The 27,210-nt window shown below is 31.2% G+C and overlaps 3 protein-coding genes across 16 annotated transcripts; all 3 read right to left on the reverse strand.

The window, feature by feature from the left end:
- Positions 1-3,193: 3,193 nt before the first annotated feature.
- Positions 3,194-7,972, reverse strand: LOC107932052 (hexokinase-1). 2 transcript variants are annotated; one of them, XM_041109413.1, is made up of 10 exons: positions 7,432-7,936; positions 6,269-6,419; positions 5,998-6,180; positions 5,459-5,533; positions 5,189-5,344; positions 5,005-5,103; positions 4,788-4,918; positions 4,023-4,104; positions 3,549-3,915; positions 3,194-3,423 (listed from the first exon to the last, which is right to left on the reverse strand). In XM_041109413.1, exons 1-9 carry the CDS (start codon positions 7,701-7,703, stop codon positions 3,568-3,570), a joined length of 1,497 nt encoding a protein of 498 aa, XP_040965347.1. In that variant the 5' UTR covers positions 7,704-7,936; the 3' UTR covers positions 3,194-3,423; positions 3,549-3,567. The 2 variants fall into 2 exon arrangements, with proteins under 2 accessions (XP_040965347.1, XP_016719478.2); XM_016863989.2 differs by having other exon boundaries at positions 3,194-3,915; positions 7,432-7,972.
- A 9,664-nt stretch (positions 7,973-17,636) lies between these two features.
- On the reverse strand, positions 17,637-23,188 carry LOC107932021 (polyprotein of EF-Ts, chloroplastic). Of its 13 annotated transcripts, none has more exons than XM_041109419.1 (5): positions 22,871-23,188; positions 20,682-22,240; positions 19,586-19,831; positions 18,607-19,318; positions 17,637-18,447 (listed from the first exon to the last, which is right to left on the reverse strand). In XM_041109419.1, the coding sequence occupies exons 2-5, from the start codon at positions 22,180-22,182 to the stop codon at positions 17,814-17,816; spliced, it is 3,093 nt and encodes a 1,030-aa protein (XP_040965353.1). In that variant the 5' UTR covers positions 22,183-22,240; positions 22,871-23,188; the 3' UTR covers positions 17,637-17,813. The 13 variants fall into 13 exon arrangements, with proteins under 13 accessions (XP_040965353.1, XP_040965360.1, XP_040965351.1 ...); XM_041109426.1 differs by having other exon boundaries at positions 18,607-19,315; positions 23,022-23,181; XM_041109417.1 differs by having other exon boundaries at positions 23,022-23,181.
- A 2,726-nt stretch (positions 23,189-25,914) lies between these two features.
- On the reverse strand, positions 25,915-27,210 carry LOC107932045 (E3 ubiquitin-protein ligase ATL42). Its single transcript, XM_016863985.2, has one exon. The coding sequence runs from the start codon at positions 27,078-27,080 to the stop codon at positions 25,968-25,970; it is 1,113 nt and encodes a 370-aa protein (XP_016719474.1). The 5' UTR covers positions 27,081-27,210; the 3' UTR covers positions 25,915-25,967.

Genomic DNA, 27,210 nt, shown 5'->3' on the forward strand with positions numbered 1-27,210 from the left:
GATCTATCATATTCATATATCTATGATTCGAATGGCAGTGTTATCACTCATGAAAATTGTTTTATTTACTTGTATCTCAAATTTTAGTACTCGATAAAAAAATTTCTTAGAATGTTAAGATGAATAATCCGTTTTAAAGAGATTTATTTATCCCAAAACATAAAAATTTAAAAATAATAATATTTCATTTAGATTAATTATTAAATTAGTACACATTGTTGCAGTAGAGAGGGAAATCAGTTTTCGAAAAACTGAATTTTCATATTTTATTATCTCTACCAACTAATCATTTATCAGTGAATGACGAATCAGCTGAAAAGTTGATAAAAATAAAAAAGTAAAATCGGTTATTTAGAAATCGATTTTTTTAAATTTAAAATTTAAAATAATAACAAATCAATTCGATTTTTTTCAATTTTTAAATTTAGGGTTTTAATTGGGTAAAATTAAAAGTATATGGTGATTTCATTAAAAAATTAAGAATATAGATTGAAATTTTGATTATTTAAGGAAATAGGTTAATTTTTCGTAAATGCGACGAAATCGCGTTGTGGGAAAATCAATTTTCTACAAAAAGCGATTTTTACAAAAAAAAGTGCTTTCTTTTAACATGCCAGATTCTTTGGTCAAATGATTAAGTATTACTACTTTTATCTTTAAATCCCAAGTTTGATTCCTATCTCAAGTACATTTGTTTTGTTTTTTTCATTTCATGTTGTTTCAAGCATTTTTTTTAAGTAATTATATTTACTAAAATAATGATGTTTGAAATAATTATTTAAATTTATAATATTATAAATCACCATACCACCATGTAGGTGGAAAAAATAATTATTTGACATATAAAATTAGTTGATATTTTTTTAAAAATAAAATATATTTAACATAATGGTAAATATAAAATATATATATGTTAATTATATAATTACATATTTATTAATTTATTTAAATAATTAAAGGAATTATTAATTAAAAATATTTTTTAACATAATGATATATAATATATGTTTTATTATATAATTACATATTTATTATTTTATTTATATAAATAAAAGAGTTATTAATTAAAAAGATGAATTAAAAATAAAAAATTTGAAAACAATATATTTATTAATTAAAATTTTAAAAAAATTTAAAATAATATTAAATAAAAAATAAAAAAAATAATTAGAAGAGGAATCAAACTTAAGAATCAAATATGACAATACTATCATTTGACCGTGAAGCAAAGAAATTGATATGTAATAAAAAACGCTTTTTGTAGAAAGCATTTTTCAAAAAGCACTCTTCCCACACTTTTTTGTCAACTCCACCAAAAACGACATAATTCCCTAAATAATCAAAATTTCGACCTATATCTCTACTTTTTTTTTCTTGAAATTGGCATTTATTGCTAATTTTGGCTTGAGTTGATCCGTCTCATTAAATATTACATTAGCTAAGGGAAAGATTCAACCAGAACCCTAAAATTAAAAAGGTACACTATACCATTAGTTACCAAATTATAAGTAATTTTTCGTTCTGGTCATTTAATTAAAAAAAAAGAAGAAAGAAATTGATAATTAAACCATTCAAAAGTTTTTATTTAAGCTACTAAGCTATTAAAATCGATGATATATTGTTTTTTTTGTTCATACTCCTACACCAATTACAAATTGAAAGCTCTATTCACCCTTCTCTTTCACAATTCAATTTTTTTCATGAAATAACTTTGGACGCTACGAATCCACGAATCAAAATTCAAACTGCTTTTTTCTTCATTTCTGACACTAACTATCTGATTGACTTGGAACTAAGGTATGTTCTATTACTCTTTGATGGGTGTTAATCCACTGTACATGTCATCAAATCATCGTTTGGAGCTTGCTAGTATAACTTTTTTCTTAAAAAAAACTTAACAACTCAATTACTTGAATAAAAACTTTTGAATAGTTTAGTGACCAAAATGAAATTTTACCCATAATTTAGTAACTAATGGTGAGTTTACCCAATTAAAAATTGAAAAAAAAATTATTTGAGCTGATTTGGTATTACATAAAAATTTAAAAAAGTTAATATGTAGTATACTCTTAACGTGTTCAAAAGTATCTAATTACTACTTGAACTTTTTTTACTTAGTTGATATCTGAATTAGTCCAAAAAGTACATTGTCGGTACTTGAATTTATTAAAAAAAATTATGCTTTTTAAAATTAATTTATATTTTTAAAATATTTTTAATTTTTATTTTAGGTCTGTCAGATGCACAAATTAACGGTGTTGGTGTAGAGATATCAACTTAGTTGACGAAATACAAATTCAGATACTAATTAAGTAAAAAACAATTAAATACTTTTGAACAAATTTAATTCACCCCAAAAAATATTTCTGAAAATTGATTTTTTCTTTTTTCTTTATTAACTTTTGAGTTGATTTGATAAATGATGATTTAATAATAAAATGATTGATGGTCGAAAGATAATGAGAAATGATTGTATTAAACTATAATTTCACGTCATCTATATCCCTTTTCAATAGGAGAATGACAAATTACATTTTTCTTCTTGATTTTTAGCTTTTTTTCTCCTAAAAAACATTCAAATCCAATTGAAAATGCTAAAAATTAGAAGGAAAAATATGATTTGTCATTCTTTTATTGGAAAAAGATATGGATGGCGTGGAATCACAGTCTCATACAATCCACGATTGAAAGATAATAAGATAAGAAAATCAATTTTAAATGTTTTAAAAAAAAGTATTAGTTTGGAAAATTTTTTTATAGTATTGGAAAAAAAAAACCAAGTGATAAAATAAATGAGTTTGAAGAAAAAAAATTATAAGTAGTTTTAAATATTATATAAAAATAATAAATAAAATATAATTATTACCACAATATAATGTTGTTAATATTTTAATATTAATAAATATTTAACCTAAATTATAATATAAATTAATAAATAATCTATATTAACTCATCCTTAATATCATCTATATATGAAAAATAAATTTGAAATACTTTTTAAATAATTAATATAACTTATTTATATATAATACTAAAAATATAAATTATTTATAAAACTGAATTTAAACATATAAAAATCATATTTATATTTTATATTTTATATAAATGACAATTTTTATAATTTTAAAAACCATAAATTAAAATTTTCTAACTTGAAAAACCAATTTTGCAAAACAATTCAAACAAAATAATAGGCATTTGAACCGTAAGATGACTTATTATTCTCGATGTGCAAAGATCAATAACTCGAAATTGGAGTTTTACATACCCTTATCGAACTACCATCGACGGGTACTTATACATCGGTGTTATGGAATTGATCCTCAAACACCGTGAACGTGAATGGATCGAGCCGAGTGACAAGTTGCAGCGATGAAGCTTCCGGCGGCTAGAAGCAGACACTCGTTACATTTGATCCATTACCTGATTATACACTCCGGATTGACCATAACTTAAAAACGATTTGCGAGCACGAACTCTTAGTTCGCAACAGCTGAAAAATATACAAAAATCACAATAGTTCGATTCTTCGATCTACGATGTCTTACTTTTTAAGTTCAACGATCTTCAGGATTCATCAATTCCGATGTATTGTGAGTGAGAAGCCGCCAGGAGGGCTGCCCCGATGCCGGAACCATCGTTGGAATGTTCGATAATGATGTTTTCGGAGACTTCTTCTCCTAGCAACTCGGTGAGGGTGCTCTCCATGCAGGTACGGAATTTGGTGTAGTGTTCGTACAATCCACCGTCTAGAGACACAACCGACTTTTGCTTTTCACCATCTTTCAATGTGTCTCTTCCGATTTTCTTGAGGATGCCGGCAATTCCCGCAGCCGATAGTCGGGCACCACGAGTTGCAACAATGTCACATAGCTCAACAATAACTTTTCTCATTTTCAGGGAGGTATTCGATATCTGAAATAAAAACGACGGAAAGATAACAATACGAGAAAAAACCTATCAAAAGCGTGATATATAGGAAATCCTGTATTTGTACAATAAACATATCTAACATATTCTACCTCTAAGATATCCTTTAGTTTTGTCGCCACAATTTTGAGATCCGGAGATGTGTCCTGATGCATTGCGGACATGTGAGGAGTTCTGCGGAATCAACAGATAAATGTTAACCGATCTCCAATTTCTCATCACACCCAAAAATCAAAGACTGCTAAACTACATGTTGGAAAAACAATTATCTTACGGAATGAACATGATTAAACACGTAACATGGTCTGATACATATAAGTTGCCTAAAATTCAGTAACCAAACAAATCATTAACCAAATCGGATTATATCAGACTTAGATTGTGTCGGGTTAAGGATCCACATCTTATTATCCTTCCAAGTACAAAGGCTCACATTTGAGAAGAGATTGTAAGCTTCATGTATTCAAGGTGTGTGTGTTCTGTCAGAAATTACTTACAGGAAATGTTTTCCACATTTTCCCATGTCTAATTCACGGAAAATAGTTTGGTCAACCGGAAACGAGACATATATATATTTTAAATCGAAAGGGGTAAGACAATTTTGGGAAAAGAACTTTCATGCAAGTAAAGTGATTTTTAAATAAAAAGTAACTTGAATCCAGAAAAACATTATTATATTAATAACAAAATTTTAATTTAACATGTAAAAAGATCTTTAAAAAATTAAAAATCATATTCTGGAGCTATTTTCAGTGAAACAAATCTAAGTCACATTGCAAAATAAGATAAAGAGAAAAATTACATTACAGTATGGCACACCGAGTGAATTTTAACTGGGGAGCATATTAAAGACATACCTTAGTATGAAAGGAATTTTCAGTTTCTCTGGAATAGTATCACCAAAAAATGCGGCTTCGTCAGCCATCTTGTACAGAACTCTACGTACAACCTCTCCCAAATACATACCAGAAATCATTTTCTCGAAAATCTGGAAATAGTCGTTGATAGAGTTAACATCTATCGTCTAAAAAATTAATAAGTGGGAACTAGAAACTCGGGTATGAAGAAAGTGACCTGTTCTCCAGGGTTTAAGCTCTCAGTATCCAGTGCTTGGTCATATTCTGATATTGGAAGGTGAGAAGACCGGAAGTTACCCCACTCCATGTTGATAACCTGAAAAAATGTGGAAAAGGTTTCAGAACTCAACATATAGTAATGGTTTGGTTGCCAATTAACAGAAGCATAGAACATCGCTTACCATGTCCCCAGACTTAGGTAGAAGACCGTGCCATTTGGGAATTGCATGAGCACGCTCTACATAAGCTGCATTGGTGCCTGTACCCAATATCACAGCAGCAACAACATCTGGGTTGTTATATCTTCCACCAGCCAATGTGCCAATTGTGTCATTGACCTACAAAATCCACAAAAGAATTTGGAATACGAACTAAAAACATTAGCCAAGCAGGAAAAAAATGAGAAAAGCAACGCACTACTACACCCAACGGTAGAAACAAATTAGACTCACCAAAGCTGTCACACGCATGTCGAGGCCAATCCTTTCCATGGCTTTAGTCAATTCTCCAACAACATCTTGACCAACCTACACGTACCAGCGAGGAGAAACACTAAGATTGTATGATGCAAACTCCAAAAGTTATAACATATAGAAGAAAGTCATTGCAATATCAATAACCGAATATCACTTGTATGCTTTCTGTAACATCTATATGAAGAACTTGTCCTCAATCAGATTGTTCATAAAAAAGTTAAATGCCTATAAATTTAATCCGAGATGTACATGCCAGGCCAGGTTCTAATGGAATTACCTGAACACATCATGAACATATCTTAGTTCTATGGTCTAAACATAGCCCATATGCACAAAATATTAAGACTCCTGGGACGGGGAAAGGTGGAAAACCAAAGTCCGCATGCTTTCAACAATTACAAAGAAAAATTAGAATAATGACAGCACGGATGAAATCCTAACATCCCCCAAACATGAACACATAACAAACTACTATTTCAGACTGCAAAATAGGAGTAAAGGTTACTAGAATTAACTGCATCTTCAATCGAGAAGCCCTTTGTCCATTTTATAAGAGTCCCAGACGATATCGATGTTTGCCGAACAGGAAATGAGAACGTAAACCCCAGCTCCCTTTGTCTATCGGGTGAAAAATGTAAACCTTCACTTTCTGTAGCAACAAATTTTGCAAGAGCTTCGGCAATATAATCAAATAATGCCTGCAATCACATCATAGAGACAATTTCAGAGAAAAGAAGAAATATAGGCCGGATTAAAATCAATAATCCGGATGGATAAGGGTCTCACGTCAGAAGATCCGGTCATCAAATGAGGAGGAATCGATACTTCCTCGAATTCCTGCTTAACGACATGGTGTTCTTTACCACCCAAGTGTACACGTAGCACACGGAAATTGGTGCCACCGAGGTCGAGCGCATAAAACAGCCCTTTCTCATCACTGGAAAGTTAAAGATGAAAAATACAAGAAATATGCTTAGCTAAGCTTGCTACCAATGCAGGAATTCAGAGAACTTGAATCTTTGGCAAGCCGGATCCGAATTTACTGATCATTCTATTGCAACGAATTCTTTCACAATTGAAGACTAGCTTCCCACATGCCATATCCAACTTATGATAAGACAAAGTCAACATATAATGAAGCATTGGCAAGAGAATTTTTCTTAAAGCATTTATAAACAATGACCAATAATCTATGTTATTCGACTCTTCCAAGCATGAAAAATATTTTTCTAAAAAAAATTGAATATACCCCTTCCAAGCAAATACCCGTATCCATTACTCGAAAAAATATACTCAAAAAGCCAAAAAGAAGCAGCTAAGGTTTAGATAGTAAGCAACATATTAAAACATAAATTATTTATGAAATGAAAAAGTGGATAAGGTAAATAAGAATCAATAAAGCATAAAATTCATAAGATTGAACAGTTAGCTAAGTGATGATGCTAAGAAAAGAAAAAAAACTTTCATAACTATTTTTTGTTTATTTTAAATTATAATTTCTTAATTTATAAGAATTCATAACATACATTTTAATTTTATAAATATTCTTATAGATTTTTAATTACAATTTCTTAATTTTGTAAAATTTTATATCATATATTTGAATTAATTTTGTAAAATCTAATGTAATATAAAATATTGTGCAAAATTTCGAATCAGATCTGACACATGAAATTCCTAAAATTCATAAGTGGAATCCAAAATGTCGATTCGAACCAACTTAATTAAAACAATAAAAAAAAACCCAGTGATCTCTAGGCTTCTTAATCCTAATTTAGTTGAATTTCAATCACGAATCAAACTCTTCTACATTTTTGAATCAACGGACTATATTTAAGCAATCGATCGAAACATTTAAAAGGGAAAAAGACCATTCCGAAAGTATTGGAAGCTAAATTTTGTATTGCGGAAAAAAATGGTTAGTTCATTGAGTTGATTAGTTGATTTACCCAGTGGGGAGATTATCGACGTAGCTGATGATCATTTTGAGCTTGCTCCCGCCTTCCGATGCGAGCCCGGCGTGCATCTCGACGGTCATAGCATCCGCCACCTGTTTCAGCTTCGAAATCGGCGTGCCGCACTTTTCCTCGAAATCTTTCAGTATAGATTGAGCCTGGGCCCACTTCCCCGAACTCTTCATCCGGTGATGTACCACCAACGCCGCCGCGGCACACACGGCCGCGGCACACACGGCCGCCGCACCCACCGCTACTTTCCCCATCGCAACAATGACTAAAAATCCGCAATCACGAAATCAAACGAAAACTTTAAAGAACACAAACAAACAAATGTTTTTTTTTGAATTTTTATATATAGCGTTCAACTTCAGCAATAAAGCAGCAGCTATCTTGAGAAAAGCAAAGAAAGAGATTTTTATTTATTTTTTGATAATTATAAATAAAAATTAATTTTGTTATTATTTGAGAGAAAAATAAATAAATCTTGTCTCGACCTTGGAGGCGGATGTAAGAATGAAAGAAGATATTTAAATGTGAGAAATTGGGAAAATGGACATTATATTTGATTAAAATTACGATAATGACCCTTCCAAGGTAAGACAGCTGTTCGGTTTCGGCTGATTTGCACGTGCAGAATCTCCCCATTCTTGACATCTTTTTTCAATATATCCACTTATTTTTCTCGTTTTATAATTATATTTAAAACATTTAATAAATTAATAAATTAATATTATTATACATATAGTTTAATAACTTATATTATACAAGTTTTATTATAGTTGCATTCGTATTTTTCTCGTAGACATTATACTTTAATTATTTTTATTTCATTTAAAAAAAATATTTTTTATTTCATATTACATTCACGGGTGACATTTTTGGGTTTTAACTTTATCAAATTTTATATAATATGTTTGTTCTTTGTACTATGTTTTTTTATGCATTTAGTTTTTTTACTATAATTCTTTTTTTTTTATTTTTTTATTTTGAAATATGTATTTTTATTCTTAAAGCCAAATACTTTTCGTTAATTTTATCTAAATAATTATAATGACGTGACATATATATTTTAATTTTTTTAAATAGCATAATCTTTTACAATTATGTAAGACAAAAAAGGAGAAAAAGTATGATATTTATTAAATTATAAAAAATATCAATTAATATCTATCAAATCACCATGTGTTTTAAAATATAAGTCATGTAAATTAATACATAAAACTTTGATTTAATTTAATTTTATATTGATGTATTGCATACATAAATAATTATATTAATGTAATATAAAAATAAATATATTTATTTATTTATTTAAATGTATATAGTTAAACCAAAACTAAATTCATGTACTAAATTATACATTAAACTAAAAGTTATGTATAAAATTAATATTTATCTCGAAAAACAAACTTTTCTGAACCATATATGGTTTTCTAAATAGAATAAGCATAATATAAAATAACAAATACTAATTAATACAAAAACATAATAGGACAATTTGCATTATTATAAAAGTTTTTTTTTCATGAATTTGACGTTAACTAAATTATTATCCGACCTCTTGGTATTTATAATTATCCATTCTATAATTTTCGGTGGATTTTTCTTCAAGTATGTGAACGTAAAAATATATATATTTAGTAGTCGATTGAGTTTTAATTCATTAGTATATGTATTGATATCAATGTAGGAGAGCGTGAGTTTGAGTGCGTTGAAACGCATTATCCTCTTATTTATGGGTTGGGCTGGGGCTATAGGTAGTTCTAAATATTATATCAAAAAGAGCATATATGATCAAAACCTATAATGAGATGAGATTGTTCAAAAAAAATATATATTTAATACAATATTTTTAAAGGTAGTAAATACAATGTTTTTTTAATCTAATAGAATAAAAGTTGGGGATAAACCCGAGCATGCAACGGACAAGAAAAATAACGGAAAATTAAAAAAATTGAATACACAAATTTTTACGTGGAAAAACTCCTCTGAAGAGGATAAAAATACGGGTAAAGATAACTTCACTAAATCAGCAAAAACGAAGAATACAAAGATGGAGATAAAAAAAACTAAACCTCTGAATCCATAAATAAGAATACTCAAAATGTAAACACAAAATTTCCTGAAAGCTTATAAAAGCTAATATTTAAACGTGTTATGGGTTATTATTTCTAGAGTTGTAGAAGGCCTATTTATAGTTTAAATTTACAGGTAAAATATATTAAAATAATTTACAGTAATCAATGTTTAAGTGGGAAACGAAAATAATGTTTAACTGAAAGAAGTAAAGACGAGAAAATTGAGGAACACATTGCCATGTTGCAACGTGGCTTTCTCCTCGTCGTGACGAAGTATGGCCACATCGTCAGGACGAAGAGCTCCTTCTCGTTGCAACGTCACACATTGTTTATGCTGAAATGCGAGGCATACTTCACAGTAAATGTAAGATTGCTTAATAAAATATGTCAATTTCAATTTTAAAGAGAGTAATCGTAACTAATTTGATCAATTTTAGTTCATATATTTTTTAAATTCAGGAATTTTAGTTAAAACACAAACAATAGTTGTTAAATTCGTTTAGTCAAAATAAATTTTTAGTCTTGAACTATGTGTACAGTTGTAGATTTAATTCATATTCTTCAATTGGATTATTGTAAGTCACTATACTTTTTGAATTTTGAAATTTCGGTCTTAACGTCAATGACAGTTGCTAATTTTTTAATTGGATTTTTAGTAAGTAATATATAAAAACAATAAGTTGATATGACATAAAGCATATGATAATATACTTGCCACATCAGATTTTAAAAATAACTTAATTTAATAAATTTAACCGTTATCGTTTAATGATGAGTAAAAAATTAAGATTAAAAAATTATAACCACTAAAAATAATTAAATTAAAGTCGTAATTTTTGTAAATTATGATAACTAATAACAGAAATTAACCCACGTATTTCAATATTACTTTTTAGTAATTATTGCCGGCATTTTTCTTACCAAAATTAAATTTGACTTATTTCATTAAATAATTTAAATAAAAAATTAATTAGCTATATTTACAATAAAACAAAAAAAAAGTTCATCCACTTGGTGTCAAATTGTAATTAAAAATTCTGAAAGTTCATAATTCATGCCATCCCGGTTTTCAAGTAACGAGAAACGACCGGTCTGCATTTTTGCCTCTTGGTAACAAAATTAAAACCGGGGAAAGTATCTGGTTTTTAAGCCAACGATATTTGACAATATATCACGTCAAGAAGTCAATGACTAGGGATGAAAAAAAGGTTTGAGACCCGACGGATTCTGACTCGATCTGATTGATAGGATTATTTTTTAATTATACAATATTAATTTAAAATATATAATAATAAAATTTATATTATTATTTACTTTACAATAATTATATTTAGGAAATTATTATCATTAAATATAGAAAAATATATATTTGTGACGTATCAGAGTTGGGTTGGAGTCGAATATATCTTGAATTTTGCGAGATAAAATGGGGGGAAATAAATAATATTTAATTTTGACATTTTTTATCAAATACTAATTATGCTTTGATGGTTCAAATTTAAATTTTATTATGTATAAATATTAGTGATAAATTATTTTTTAATTATTCTAAATTTAAAATATACTATTAATTAGTTAAGAGTTCAGAATCCATCACATCTAAAACCAGGTTGGGTTGCTAAGCTTTGATGTTATTATTGGCAAGTTGGTGGATAATTTTATGAGGTCACCAAATTTGGAAAGTAATGTAAGGCACATGTGTTTTGGATGATGATTAATAAGATTTAATTCTTTGCTTTAATTGACAAATACATATATCATACTTTGATTTACTTACCATTAAGATGCTTGCTTCTGTTCACTCCTTATCCTATTTAGTTAATGAAAATGTATTCTGTTTTTTTTTTCATTAATTACAGTAAACAAAATGTAGTTCAAGAGAGGCATAAAATGGATTTAAATATACCTGATCATATGTTGGTCTATGTCAATGCAAAATTTTAGATTCGGATTTGGTTCAAAAAATGGACTTAAAATTCTGTTCAAGCTCGACACAGATTAAAAATGTTAAACCTGAACCTGGCCCGCTCGTATTAACTTTTTTTTAGATTATTATTTTTATATAAAAATAATTTTAAAAAATATAATACATCAAATACATTAAAATAAATATTTAGTTTTTACACTTAAATAACACTAAGATAGTTACAACTTAGTAGGAAAATACATCTAAAATAGTAGTAAAATTAACAATAAAACAAGAGTTATAAATTATATAAACAATAACAATAAAATAATAGCAATATAATAACGAAATGAAAGTAAAACAATAGCAAAATGGTAGCAAAACAGTCTAGACAAAAAAATTATACTCGAGGCTCGGCCTGTTTAGAAAACGGGCCCTATTTTTGTTCAAACCTATTTTTCGGGCCTATATTTTTATCCAAATCCTCTCATTTTTCAAACAGACTTTCAATTTTAAACGGGTGGCCCAGCCCATGATCAGGTCTAGCTTCTAAATTTATTTATGGGTGAGATTTTAAATAAGGGTGTTAGGAAATTAGGTTGATTTAGTTTAAAATATTATTTAATAATATTAGATTATTGAGTTAATAACATGAATGTATTGTTTTGTTTACATGTCATGAACCACACATTCTCAAACTTTTGTCTTTCGATTTTAAAAAGAGTCCAAAGACATCTAGACTAGTTCGTATGGTATCATATTTGCTCACATGATTTCTATATCCTAGAAGTCACGAGTTCAAATATATTGATGCACAAAACTCTTCAATAATTACAGTTTTTTCAATTTAAGTATCGAAACATGCTCTTAAACTCCTCTCAAAGTTAAGAAATAATCTTGAGAGGATACTAATGATGACTCGTGAACAATGCATTTATTTAGATTTAATGGCCGATTACACCGCTTAATATCTCGTGTTCCATTAGATAGGAATTTTTTTTCTATAAAAGACTATAACATAAAAATTTAAAAATATATAAAAATTTGGAGATTTAGTTTTTTTTTTAAATCTATTATTAATCAACATTATCACAAGAATAAAGGAGACAAAACTCAATATCAATGGTTTCTTTTCAAAAAAAAAACAAGCACCTTAACAAAAAATAGAAAAAAAATGTGGTGTATTATATGTATATTTTTGATATTTTATTATTGAATTAATATTGTAGATATTATTGTTAATACAAGAGAACGTGGGTTTGAGTGTATTGAAACGGGTTATCCTCCTATTTATGGGTTAGGGAGAGACTATATGTAATTCTAGATATTGTTAAAAAGAGCAAATATGACCAGAACCTATATTCAGGGGCGAAACTAAGGGGGCTGGTAGGCCCCGTCCCCCCCTAAAATAGAAAACTTCCATTTAGGTCTTTTAAAGTTTTTAAAATTTAAATTATTATAGATGAAATTACACTTTGGCCTCCTTTAAAAATATAAAAATTTGATTTAACCCTTTAAAAATTATAAAAATATAAACTATTAAAATGATGAAATTACATTTTTTCCATCGTAAAAATTACAATTTCGACCCCTAAAAAAATTTTCTGATTTCGCCCTGCCTATAATGAGATTAATTAAAAAAATTCTTTCTTTTTTTATGTTTTTTAAATGAGTACAAATTAAAATAAATAAAAATATTATATTATAATAAAAACTCTAGAGACTTTTTATAGAATTTAATCGCATCTACATTATTCCAATTATTTTATAATAAAAGAGTTAGCGTTTTTAGTTAGGTTTAAGGGCTTCATCGTCAACTAATATTATCCAAAGATACAACCAACGACCAAAGGAAAAAAAATCACAGAAATAATAAATCTATAAAAAAAATCATTTCTACTGTTTAAAATTTAACCTATTTTTATAATTTTTCTTTGTATAATTAATATTTTAATAATTTAAGTTCTAATAATTGACTTTATCAATATAATTATTATATATTATATTAAAAAATTTTAATTTCGTTAGTTGACTGATCACTAGTATAATGATAATAATATATTTCTATGCCACTTGAGCACGTGTTAGTGGCACAAACAACGTTGACTCTCCTATTGGCTCTGCTTGAAGACAATGAAGAGATGTCATGTTGGATTATCCGTCATAATCAAAGGAGCATCAACCTTTTGCTCTCTCTTGAAAGGCATATATATTTACTTTTTAGGTGTGAACATACTTTCAAAGCAATAGAGATTTGCATGAGTATAATAATTTCGCACCCATCAAATGCATAATAGAATGGGCTCATTGTGCACGTTCTTCACATATTGCATGATGGCAACTTCTTTGATAATAACTTGTCATGTCGTGTTGGTGGACAAGATGATCTCCCTTATAAATATCCTTTTAACGATTAAAAATGATTGACTTTTTAGCCTTTGAAGTTACTTTGAGTAATTATCCTCTTTTTCAGCAATCAACCTCTCAAATTTTAGACGGGTCTTTAAGTTTGGGTGGGTAACCCGACCCTTAAACATGTCTACTCTAGACTAAGTTTAATAGCACGGTGGTTACCATTCCTCTCTTCAATATTTTAGGAGAGTTTGCCTAGAAAAAATTCGAGAAATTGATGTTGGTTTGAATCATGGTTGTCGAAACTATTTTTTTGAAAAAAAAATTAGTTGTCGACTTAAAAACGAGAAAATTGGAGTCGCCACCGATCCTTTATTGAGGTGTGATCGGTACACCTTAAAATGATTTTTGGTTTTCAAATTTTGAGAAAAATAGGTTCGGGAGTCGGTTACACACGAGGAAGGGTTAGCACCCTCGTAACGCTCAAAATTGGTACCGAATTGGTTATTTAATGTCTTAGTGTCGAAACTTGAAAAAATTTTAAATACGATCCCATGAAATGAAAGCTTAAATAATTGAATTGGTTAAGTGGACGGACCCATTTCAAAGAAACAGATCGCCACACTCAGTGAGTTAGAGCACAACAGTTCAATCTTCGAAGTTAGGTTCGTCCCTTCTTAAAAAAATTTTAAACATGTTTTAAGAAGGATATTTGATTATTTAAGTCAATCGAGAAATCAAAATCCAGTAAGTTAGGGTTCAATTTCTCAAAATTCTTAAACATCAAATATTGCCTTTATTTAAAATCGAGATAACAAAATATCGTATCCAGTAAGTTAGGATCCAACATTTTGAAATCTAAAGAATTTTATTTTAATAATTGAATGGTTTTAATAAAACGAACACTTGATTATCTTAATTCACCGAGAAGATTTGAAGCCCAGTAAGTTAGGGCACAATTCTCTCGAGAATCTATGAACATCAAGCCTTTTTTAGAAATTTTAAAATAAAACGATTATAATGTTTTAATGAAATGCAATTCTTATAAACAATATAATTGAATAACAATATACAAAGCATATGATGAATAGCAAACTAATTCTACAATTTGGAGCAACCAAACATATAATACATCAATATTAATAATCAAATAAACTAATAATCAAACTAACAAATAACAAAATAAGAATAATTAATACAAAAATAATTTAATCACAAGTGAACTAATCAACATAATCGAAATGAATAAAAATTTTAACGCGTAGAATAAAATTTTAGAAGTTACAAGTTACAATACATTTTATACACATAGATATATATTAAAATAATTCCATATAATGAAAATTTAAAAGGATGTCAATGAAATTAGAACATATTAATGATAATTTAAAAGGATAAAGTATTATATTTTAGAAATCATATCAATAATAATTTTGAAAAATATTAAGCCAATGTTGCAATAATATTAAAAACAATGGCTTAGTATAAAACTTGATTTATTAGAAAAAACTTTTGAAAACAAAATTAAATATGCAAAACATTTTTTTTGAAATTGAGAACAATAATCAACAAATTCTAAATCGAGGCTTGAATAAAATTAGAAAAAAACAATAAACGAGAGCAAAATCAAAATACAATTGACTCAAAATCTTGGTGTATAATGAATAAAAAAATAGACGAAAATAAAAATTTATTACACTTTAAACTATAATAATAAATTTAAACACCATTAAAAATAAATATTACAAATAATAAATACTATAATATACGAAAGTAGGATTTAATTAATTAAAAATATTGTAGAATTTTAAAAAGGAAAACTCAATTTGTATTAAATAGAAATCTGTTTCAACATTGAAGGACTAAACTAGCAATTAAACGCAAGCATTAAAAAAAATACAATCAACCACATAAAACAATACCGTTTCTAGTTGGGTCTGAACGAAAACAAAGTTAAATGCACCATACAAATTACAAACAATTAAAGAAATCAAATCGTAATCTCAGTAAACACATAGGGACCTACTTAGGAAATAGACCAATTAGTCTAGCATGCGCGGATCCTACCCCGGGTCAGGTCACCGCCTGAATCTGGTCGTCAAACGACGTCGTTTTGAAGCTATTATGTTAGCGACAAACGGCGACGTTTTAGTCCCGTATTTAAAAACTAAAACCCTAAACACTTTTCACTTCAAAAACCTAAAGAGAACAAATGTTCTCCGCGCTGCTCTGACGATTCACCGCCTCCGAAGACCTCCGATCTTCGCCTCAATTCCGATGACTGCAGAGAGGGCAAAAATCCAGCCTTCAGGTACGCCCTCCTTCCTTTACTGCTACTGTTTCTTTCTTTTAATAACAATCTATAGATGCGAAATAAAAAAAAAAGGAAGAAAAAGGAAAGAAAAGCAACGAACTGCGAATATGAGAACAGAAAAAAAGAACCCAGTAATCACCTTTTGATATTTCAAATTTTGTATTCTGAATGCGTAAATTGTTTACAGTGTTCGAATGGCCTTCTTATAGCCCGATTTATAGAAAAATAAAAAATAAATAAAAGGTTCCCCTATTCTGTTATTTTCCTATTTGTTGTTGTTTTCGTGAGTTTTTTTTTGCAGGTATTCGGCCAGCCTGGAGGTACGGAGGTGGCCGTATGGAGGCGTGCGTGGCTAGGGCGTACGGAGGCTGATCACGCGCGGAAGGCTTGGCTGTGGCTCATGAAGTTGTTGCTGTCTAGGGTTTCCTGATTGGGGTTAGATTCGGTATTGGGCTGATTGGGTTGGGTATTAGATGTTGGACCTTAATTGTTTGGGCTAATTTTCGGACTAGTGTTTAGTGGGTTTGAGGCTTAATGTAATCCGAGCTTGGATTTAAATTTGTAATACTGGACAGTATTGGACTTTTATTATATTTATTATATATATATATTATATTTGGGTTTTACTACTTGGGTTCGGGTCGGGCAAAATTTGGGTATTACAATGGTATTTGGATGATTTTTGAAATACAAAATAAAAATTCGTGATCATTTGAACATAACTAAAATTTATTTTTATTTAATTCACAATTGATTTTAATTTTTATAATGTAAAATTAAATAATTTATATTTAAAATAGTGAAATAACTTAAAAATATAAAAATTATGTTTAGGAAAATACTATATAAAAGTTATTGATTATTTTTTATTTACTTAAAATTATTAAATTTTTAGAAATATTATTGAAAATTTTTTGGAGCTTTATCAAATAATGTTTAAAAAAGCCATAAAATAAAGTCATTTTGTTGAAATAAAATCAAAAGAAACCAAAATCAATATTTAAAAAATCTAGAATTGAAGCAAACTAAATTATTATAAATGGCTTGAAAAATTCGAAAAAACTGATTAAATCGAAGCAAATTCACTCTTATAGGAGGGAGAAGGTCTGTTATTGGCTTCTTATGAGATGATATTATAAAGAGAATCGTATTAGATGCGTAACAGAGGTGATAAATACATTTAATGCAATTTGATTGGTTGTTAGGCTCATATGACTAAAGTAATAGGCGTGACAGTCGCATTTAATATAATTTAATTGCTTGTCGTTATCGAGTAAATCTTTCTTGGTGGGTAGATTTGTTCATGAGTTAAATTTGGACAAAGATTTTATGTCTTGGGCCAACCCAACTTGGCCGGGCTTAAATTCAATTTTAATAATAATAAGCTATTTTTAGATTTAAGTTTAATTATAAAACACATGAATATTAATATAAAATATATTTTTAATATTTTTATTAATTTTTGAATAATGAATATTAATTTTTATTAATATTTTAAATATTTTTATTTAGATTTGTTCAGTATTTTAATGTTGCAAAAATAAACTGGAAAAAGATAAACTGCTGATATCATACAAAATCAGAAGTTGTTTAATCAAATAAAGAATCAAATTTATTTTTCTCTAAGTTCAAAATTAGTTCTCAATCATCTCCATTACTCAAAAATATTTCCCATTCATGTCATTGGAAGTTCATTCTTACGCTTACATTTCCCCCCCTGGTCTCATGCTTCTGTTCCGGTTTTAGTATCTTCGACCGTCTCTCCGAGAGTAAACCGAAAGAACCTTCGGACTTTTATGTTCTCTCCGATTGCAACAACGGTTTGCTTTACCAAGTCTTTAATCAACACGCTGTCATCCTTGATGTATGGTTGTTCCAAAAGGGCAAGCTCTCCAAGCCGCTTTGATACCCTCCCTTCGACGATTTTCTCTCTAATGTTCTCCGGTTTTGATGCGAGGTCTTCTCTTTGCATCTCGAGCTCTTTTTCTTTGCTTACCGTACTCACTGGGATGTCTTCGATGGATACGAACTGCACCTGTGGACAGGCCACGACTTGCATTGCTAGATCATCGACCAACTCTTTGAATTTTTCACTTCTACCAACAAAGTCAGTCTCGCAATTGACTTCAATTAGTACACCGATCCGAGAGTCGTGAATGTAGGAACCAATTCTGCCTTCAGCAGCAAGGCGGCTGGATTTCTTGTCCGCGGTTGAAAGGCCTTTCATTCTAAGGTATTCCTGAGCTTTCTCAAGGTCACCCCCGGTTTCGGACAGAGCTTTCTTGCAGTCCATCATCCCAGCACCTGTTTCTTCACGTAGTTGTTTAACAAGTGCGGCCGAGACTGCTACTGCAGGTCTGTAGAAGACAAATGAGTTCTTCATTTCAGCATTGTCCAACTAAAATAATTGGTTTATCATTCTCAAGCCTATATACTACGAAGTGCCGTGTTTAGTTCATAAAAACGTGACCATAATGAGTTTGTATTATTACGAAACATGGGAAATATTTACTTACTTCTGGTCAGTTTCCTTGGCTTCCAAGGAAGCCGGTTGTTCTTTTCTGACAGTAGAAACTGGCTTTGCTGCAGTTTGGGCAGCCACTTCGGCAGCAAAATCCTGGCTTTTCTTCTCAAGTCCCTCTCCGAGATTGAACCTCACAAATCTTTTCACTTTTATATTTTCTCCAATGGTAGCAATAGTCTGCTTCACCCAATCTTTCACTACTAACTTATCGTTCTTAATGTAGGGCTGCTCGAGTAAAGCCAATTCTTGAAGCCTCTTCCTTATTCGTCCTTCAACAATCTTAGATCTAATCTGTTCTGGTTTTGATAAGAGATCTTCCTTTTGCATCTCTATTTCTCTTTCCTTATTTACAATCTCCTCGGGAACATCTTCAGGAACAAGATATTGTACTTGAGAACTGGCAGCAACCTGCATGGCTAGATCATCGACAAGCTCCTTAAAGATGTCACCTCGGGAGACAAAATCCGTCTCACAGTTAACCTCTACTAGGACACCGATCCTACTATCGTGAATGTAAGAACCTATTCTTCCTTCAGCTGTGACTCGACTGGCTTTTTTATCTGCACTTGCCAAGCCTTTCTTGCGAAGAAACTCTTGCGCTTTAACAATATCTCCTCCGGTCTCCAAGAGTGCTTTCTTACAATCCATCATTCCTGCTCCTGTTTCTTCACGGAGATGCTTTACAAGAGCTGGTGATACAGCTGCTGCATAAATAGAACACAAAATTTTAAATATCATGAAAAAGGAATATAAAATAAAAGTTTTAGGGGTTCAAATATAAAAAAGAGAGCATAATTTCAACGCATATCAAGATGGAGTCTACGTTACTCAGATTTGGATATTTTCTTTTATGTTTTTTCATGTATTCAGAGGTTCATATCCTCGTACTTCATTTAGATATGCATCAGACATGGGTACTTCGTTTAGCTTTTAATGGTAGAAACAACTGCCAAAATGGATGAAGTATAAACCTGTAATCGCATTTTCCTTCGGGGTAGAGCCATTTGAATTGGTAACCTCGTCATTCTTTTGAGGTGGAGGTTCTACCTCTTCAACTTCCAAGGCAGACAGAGTTTCTGGTGATTCCATCGGCACTTCATCCTCAGTATTCTCAACTTTGTTCTCAGCTTCTTCAATCGCTTCACTTACAGAAGACTTAATCTGATCATCAGCTAATTCTTGAGATGGATCAGAGCTTACATTGTCTTCCGCAGTATCTGAGCAAAAACCGGCAATAAGAATTACAAAGTTCTAAGACAGATCCAGGTCTGAATAGTAATGGGGATATGACCCTCTGATGGATCTTACATTGTACACACCAGTAATGCCTTTGTTTATTATATGCATGCATGTATGCAGGCATGTAAATATCTATGTATTTGGATAATAGTAATGCCTTTGTTTATTATATGCATATGAATTATGATATGCAGATTCACATATATTCAGTTTCCAAATCATCATTTTGGTGCAGAGTTATGATCATATGGTATGTATGTATATATGTATTTGGATAATAGTAATGCCTTTGTTTATTAATGCAGAAATCACGGATATTCAGTTTCCAATAATCATTTTGGTGTAGAGTTACGAACATATAATATTTAAGTACGCATTATGCATCTATGTATTTGGATGATAATTATGCCTTTGTTTATAACATGCATAATATAAACAGAATCACAGACATTCAGTTTCCAATCATCATTTTGCTGCAGAGTCATGAACATAAAGAATGTATGTATGTAATATGCTTGCACGCACGCACGTTTCTATGTATCAGTGTATTTGGATAATAGTAATGCCTTTGCTTATTGTATGCATATTATATGCAGAACCACAGACATATAGTTTCCAATCATCATATGGGTGCAGAGTCATGAACATATTGCATGTATGCAGGCATGTATGTATGTATCTATGTATTTAGATAATATTAATGCCTTTGTTTATTATATGCAGAATCACAGATATTCAGTTTCCTGTCATCATTTTGGTGCAGTGTTACGAACATGCTGAATGAAATTCTCCAAATATAGGTTTGCTAGCAGTGTCGTGGGTATCTACCTTCAACATTTTTCAAATCAGGAACATTGGGTTGTACATACGTGCTGCCAACACTGCCATTTTCCTTGGGAATAGCTCCAACTTCATCTTGAACTGATGTGGCAGACGGGATTTTATCCTCCGTCACGGGTGTTTCTACTTTTACTTCATCCTTTGTATCGGAATCTTCACCAACAACTGAACTTGCTGAAGTTGTAACTTGATCGACTATTTCTCCGGATGATCCCAAAGTTTCATCGCTTTCCACCACATCTACTAGTGGAACTTCTGCGCTACTTTCGGGAGATGAAACTTCAAAACTCTCCTCTGTTTCCTTATCCGTGGTTTCCTCCTTGTTTGCGATATTGGCAACAGTATCCGTTTCCTTTTCAACCAGTTCACCTGCTGCGGTAGCGTCAGACACCTTTTGAACCTCAATTTTCTCCGGCTTTTCTCTCTGATCCAAAAACGCCGCAATCTCCTTGTTATTATGGAAAGCTAGCATGAAGGGATTCGTTGCAGTGTACACCACACCTTGGCTGAGCTGCGAGTCCAAGTTATCATTGTCCTCTTCTTTCTTCATCGTCAAGGTTACTTGTCCCCGTGTGATGCGCAACACACGTACTTTGACTTCTTGGCCAACCTGCAATGATGGCCCTCCCATCATGCTCATAAGTCCATCATCAGATTCTTCCGATGTAGGCAAGAACCCTTCTTCCCCCTCGGGAAGTGATATGAAAGCACCTGACCGAGTTAAATTCTTAACCGTTCCGTCTAGGTCTTGTCCCTTGACAAATTTTGAGCTTTTCATCGGCTCCTTTTTCTGGCCAGGCCTTGAAGCATTCTTCCTAGCTGGCCTGGCCCTGTCTATCCCGGAAGGACCGTCTTTTTGTGGCTGCCGTTTACTAGCACCATCATTTTCACGCATCGAAAGCGATATCCTCCCACTCTCGGTGTTTACTTCAACTAACCTCACCTTTACCTCTTGTCCAACTGAAACAACACTCGCAACATCCTTAACAAAGCTATCACTTAGCCTAGAAACATGCACCAGTCCATCCGTGAAAGCCCGGAAATCAACAAAAGCACCAAATGGTTGGATTGATCTTACTTTCCCGGTAAACATTGCACCAGGAATAAGCTCCTCGTCCTTAACAGGCGGCATCTCACTTTTCCTTACAGATCTCGTTCGTTTTGACTGTGTTGGTACATCATTAGAATCTGATTTTTCACTTGTTTCAACTGCATCTACGGGAGCATCAGATTGCTCCACTGCTACATCAGTCCCAGTTGCAGATATACAGGTTCCTGGGTTTCCATTCAAAGCATACCCTGTTCTGTATTGCGGAAATGATGTAACGCGGGTTGACAAAGGTAGGATAAATCTAAGTGAGGGTAGAGCATATCTTGTGTGTCTCCTTGAGGAACTGCATCTCGTTAAACTAGTGTTCTTCCTTACCGAACAGGCAGCACCGAGAATAAGCGTAGTATTGCTAGTAGAACACGGGATCACAGGAGTCATAGTGGCAAAAATCGAAGTACAATCTGCACTAAAATAAGTGCTTCATCTGTATCTTCACCTGCAAGAACATGAACAATGCACTCAAAACACATAAATTTCCAAAGTTTTCAATACGGCACACAATATACGAGCACCAACATACCGAAACCAATGCAGTTAATATCTTCGACTAATACCCCAGAAAACAGAAAATTACAATCACAGGCATAAATATGGTGATTAAATTTGTTATGCAAATCAAAATTTCATGTTCAACTCAAGGTATAGTAGGTTGCAAGTGTATAACAGTTTGGACTTTAGAACCACAACACATAGATAGCATCTTTCGTCTAGTTATTCTAGCCTGCATTACTCGAGCTCGAAACCTTGGACTGTTCTACCCTCGTATCATATCCGAATATGAGTCGGACATGAGTAGCGGATAAGGGTGCTTCAACTAAAGTGCATAATGAACCAATGTAACACTTAAAAGGTGAAAATTAACCAAATGGTGCTTAACATAAAAGGGTTCTTATCAAAATCCATCTCAAGGTAGCTGCATGAACCAATGAGTTAAACTTTGAGTTCGATAATCGAGTTTTTTTCATCACATTGTTCACTGCTACAGTAGTTGGATTTTCACTTAAAAGAACACCAAGACCCAACATTTCACTTCCAATTCAATAAACAAGAACAACAAATTCATTACCAAAAATACAATAAAAAAATTCATGGTTTCAGTCAAAGAGAAGCAACAACATGAGAAAATATGAACAACCGAACATTAGAAATTCGATGAAGAACATATAGAAACTTCAAAAATCAATGAGCCATTGTCATATTACAAGCAAAAACTGTACTCTTTTTTTTAAAGAGATAAAGCTTTCTGGGGAAATTTTTCAGAAGTGAACTAAATGAAAAGCCAGAGAAAAGCCTATTGCTTGCTATTCATCGGAAATGGAAGAGAGGGAAATGAAAGGTTGGGCTTTAGCCTTTAAATCCTTATCTATTTTTTCCATTAATGGATATGAAAAAGAAAAACAGAACAACAATATGATTATGGGCTCGGCTTGGCTCGGCTTGGCTCGGCTCTTGCGCAAGTTTGTTTCTCAGCCTTTAGTTTTTGGTCGGCTAAAAAAATTATTTTAGGGTTAAAATAACATTTAGTCCTTGAACTTGGTAATTTGTTCAATTTAATCCCTGAGCTTTTTTTCACATTAGTTCTAATAGTTTAAAATTTTTATCAGTTCTGGTCCATGAGATGACATGATAGTGTGATGAAAGTTTAAATAATGATGTGGTACAACTTCAGAGTATCACATCATCACAAGGACAACAACTGTTGCTACGTTTTAAGACTAAATGTTGCCTAATCCTCTTATTTTATGTAAAATTTTAAGTCTAATGTATATATCTATACTATTATTTAAATGGTTAATTGAGTTGGTATTACCCATAAACTGGTAGGAGCCCTGCCCTCCTAAAATAGAAAATTTTTTATTTAGGCCCTTTTATAATTTATAAAATTTTAAATTAGTAATGGTAAGATTGCATTTTGGCCCCCAAAATGATAAAATTTTGATTTAGTCATTTAAAAATTATAAAAATATATTAAAATAGTAAAATTACATTTTTATTATCTTAAATTATATAATTTAATTTTGTCCTCCAAAAATATTTTCGACTTTGTGCCTACCATCAACTGAATCTCAACTCAATTGAAATATCACGGATAACTCATCTATATTATCATTTAAATGATCAATTTAATTAATATAACTCATTAAATGAGTTGTAATTCAATTGTGAAATTACTAAAAATTTAAATCTACTCCTTTTAATTTATCCGTCTAATTAATTTTTTTTATTTTTAAATAAAGGGAAAAAAAAAGCCATTGACGTTGCAGTGCCGGTGATTCCAAAAGTAAATGAAAACTGTAAAATCAAACCATTCAATCAAAAAATAATATTATGACAAAATTATTGAGAGGCCTTTATATAATATCACCACTCCTTTCCGTCACCGGAAACTGTCGTTTTTTGTCCCATTTCCGGCAGCATTCCTAGGATGTTCAATGGCACTTGGTTTGGTTTTGATAATGTGACGTGTCATTTTTCGTTGGTAACTATTTCTGGATAAACTTGGAAGAAAATTATAATTAAAACAAAAAAAAATTAAGGGTAAATTATAAAAAATAGTCACTTTTATTTGTCTAAGATTATGTTTTAGTTACTTATGCTTATGTTTTAGTCACTTACGTTATCATTTTGTTACGAAATGACCACTCTATCGTTAAGTTCCATTATCTCCCTGACGACGGTCCTACGTTATTTTCATCTCAGTAACTGGACATCCAAGTTGACATTTAAAAATTCATTTGGACTGCTGCTAGAGAAGTAACGGAGTTTAATAATAAAGTGACCACTTTATAACAAAACTATAACGTTAATGACTAAAGTATAACATCTTAAATATAAGTAACTAAAATATAACCTGAGATAAATAAAAATGACTATTTTTATAGTTTACCTAAATTTTAATTATCAAGATAAAAAAACACAAGTATAATTTAAAAGTTAAATAGTGAATTAATAATAATAATAATAATAGAATTGTTTATGTTTCTCAAGAAATAAAAACATAAAACCAGTTCTTCGTCTCCTTTAAACTTTGGGTCTGTGATGTTAAACAAAGAAAATGTCCCCCGTCAGTGACTGTCTGTATCTGTAACGTTTCTCTCTTTTCTTTTCCTTGTTTGTTGTCCGAGTGTGCGGGATCAAAATCTAATTCAATTCCAAATAATAAATTAAACATCAACTTTTAAATCAAATAATTCAATTTATTTAATTTATTAAATCAACTTAAATAATTATATTTTTTGGGGTTTGAGATAAATCTCGGATTGAATTGATGCAAAATTTTAGTCTCGTGTTCTAGGTCTCTGTTTAGTTTGAAAAATGGACATAAATTTTTGCTCAAGCTCGATCCAGATAAAAATGCTAAACTTAAAATCAACCTAGCTTGTTAGTATTAATTTTTTATATAAAAAATAAAAAATAAAAATATAATACATCAAATACATTAAAAACATTAAAATAAAAATAAATGTTTCCCAACAAATTAAAAATACATTAAAAAAATTATACTTAAATAACACTAAGATAATTGTAAGAGTTAGTACAATATTCAAACAATAATAATGCAATAGCAAAATGGCAGGAAAACAACAGCAGAAAAATAAAATTTAGGCACATTCGAGCTAGGCCTATGTCAAAAAATCTTACTCAAGACTCGACTCGTTTAGAAAATAGATTTTACTTTTTGTCAAAACTCACTTTTCGAGCCTATATTTTGTTCTACACTCTCCACTAACCTTCAGACTTAAGCAAGTGACTCTGCCAAGTCTAGTTTGAGAACTTCCAATAATTGCATTGAACTTTTTTCAATAAAAAGCTTTTTCATTATTGTTTTCACTTATTTATCCAATGTGAAACATTGAGCTCCCTTACTTGCCACTTGGTCCAATCCCTAATACGAGTTTATATAATAAGAAGAAATTCTTGTCAATATAAAATATTAGGAAAGAAGATTATAGAGTTTGAACACGTATAATCTATATATTTGGCAAAAACTCAAATTCGAATCTCTATCTTATATTAGTATGTGAATTTTCCTCCGAATTTCTTATATATATAATAATATTCTCAAGAATTTGACTGAATTTCAAAAAATAATGAAAAAGAAATTAAGAAAAAAAATTATTACATAAGGTGCACTAATTACCAAGAAAAAGAACAAAAAAAAATTAAATTGGCTGAATTCGAGATTTTTGAGACCTTAATTCTCTGTTAGAAAACCATTGAATTGTTCTTCTAGCAATCGACCACCATTGTCGCCTTATTGTTTCCTCGTTCGTATAATTCTCCGATAAAGACGAAGACCGCGACGGTGGCGGCGGCTCACATGTTCTGTTCCTCGTAATCACATCTCGAGACCTCGATAAAACAGTAATGTCCGACATTGATCTTCTTTCACCTTCATTAACAATCCTTGATGATGATGTCGAAGCAACAACAGGACCTGAAACTGTATTGGTTTCATTGATCGAACTGATTTTGATCTTTACATCCTCAATAATCTTCATTTTTTTCTCGTTTTCGATCATGTCGTTCGACATATCGTTAATCATTTCGGAGTTCAACAAAACAATGTCTGAAGAACTTAAATTGCTCCACCGGTTCTTGAAAACCACGTTGAGTTTGTGAAACACACTCCGATCATCGTCGTTGTCGGTGGCCATGTCCGCTGTTCTGGTTTCAAATCTTGATGACCCACCGTCTTCTTTGAGCTCCATGTTTGAGTTCGAGCCGTTTCTTAAGAACCGGAAGCTGTTGGAGTACGTTAAGATTGTCGGATCGTCGGCGTTGATTTTCCGGCGACAAAGCGGGCAGCTCGAGTGTTTTTCAAGCCATTCGTCGATACATTCGACGTGAAATGCGTGTTTGCATTGCGGCAACAATCTTAAAACCTCGGTATCTTCGAATTTCGAGAGGCAAACCGAACATTCGAGTCCTTGTTTCGATCCTTTGATCGATGAGAATTTGAAGAAAGGGAGTGATTCTATGATTTTCTTGTCGATCCCGGAGAACCCAGATTTTGTTCGACGGAGAGTTGTAGGGAGGTTATCACCGCTGTCGACGGTGGTTCCACGGTGGCAGAATTTTGCACAGGCAACTAGGGAGAGAGTTAAAGCGAACATGGCACAGAGAATGCCGATGACAATGGCGAGGCTTGGCCGGAAATTAGAGACAGCATCATCGGAACTTGCATCACCGTGGCTGTTGGAGATAGATTCTACATCGCCGACTAAAAGAACGGAAAGAAGAAATAATGAACTGGTTAAGTTGAATCGATTCATTGCAAGCTCAAAATTTTTTCAGAAAATTTATTGCTTCGCTACTGCCGTTTTCAGCTGCAAATTTTTGTATTCATTTCGGATTGATTACATTTTATAGCACACAGGTGGGATAAAGGTGGTATAATTTTAA

This window comes from Gossypium hirsutum, chromosome D13 (genome assembly GCF_007990345.1).
Source record: "Gossypium hirsutum isolate 1008001.06 chromosome D13, Gossypium_hirsutum_v2.1, whole genome shotgun sequence".
Lineage (NCBI taxonomy): Eukaryota > Viridiplantae > Streptophyta > Magnoliopsida > Malvales > Malvaceae > Gossypium > Gossypium hirsutum.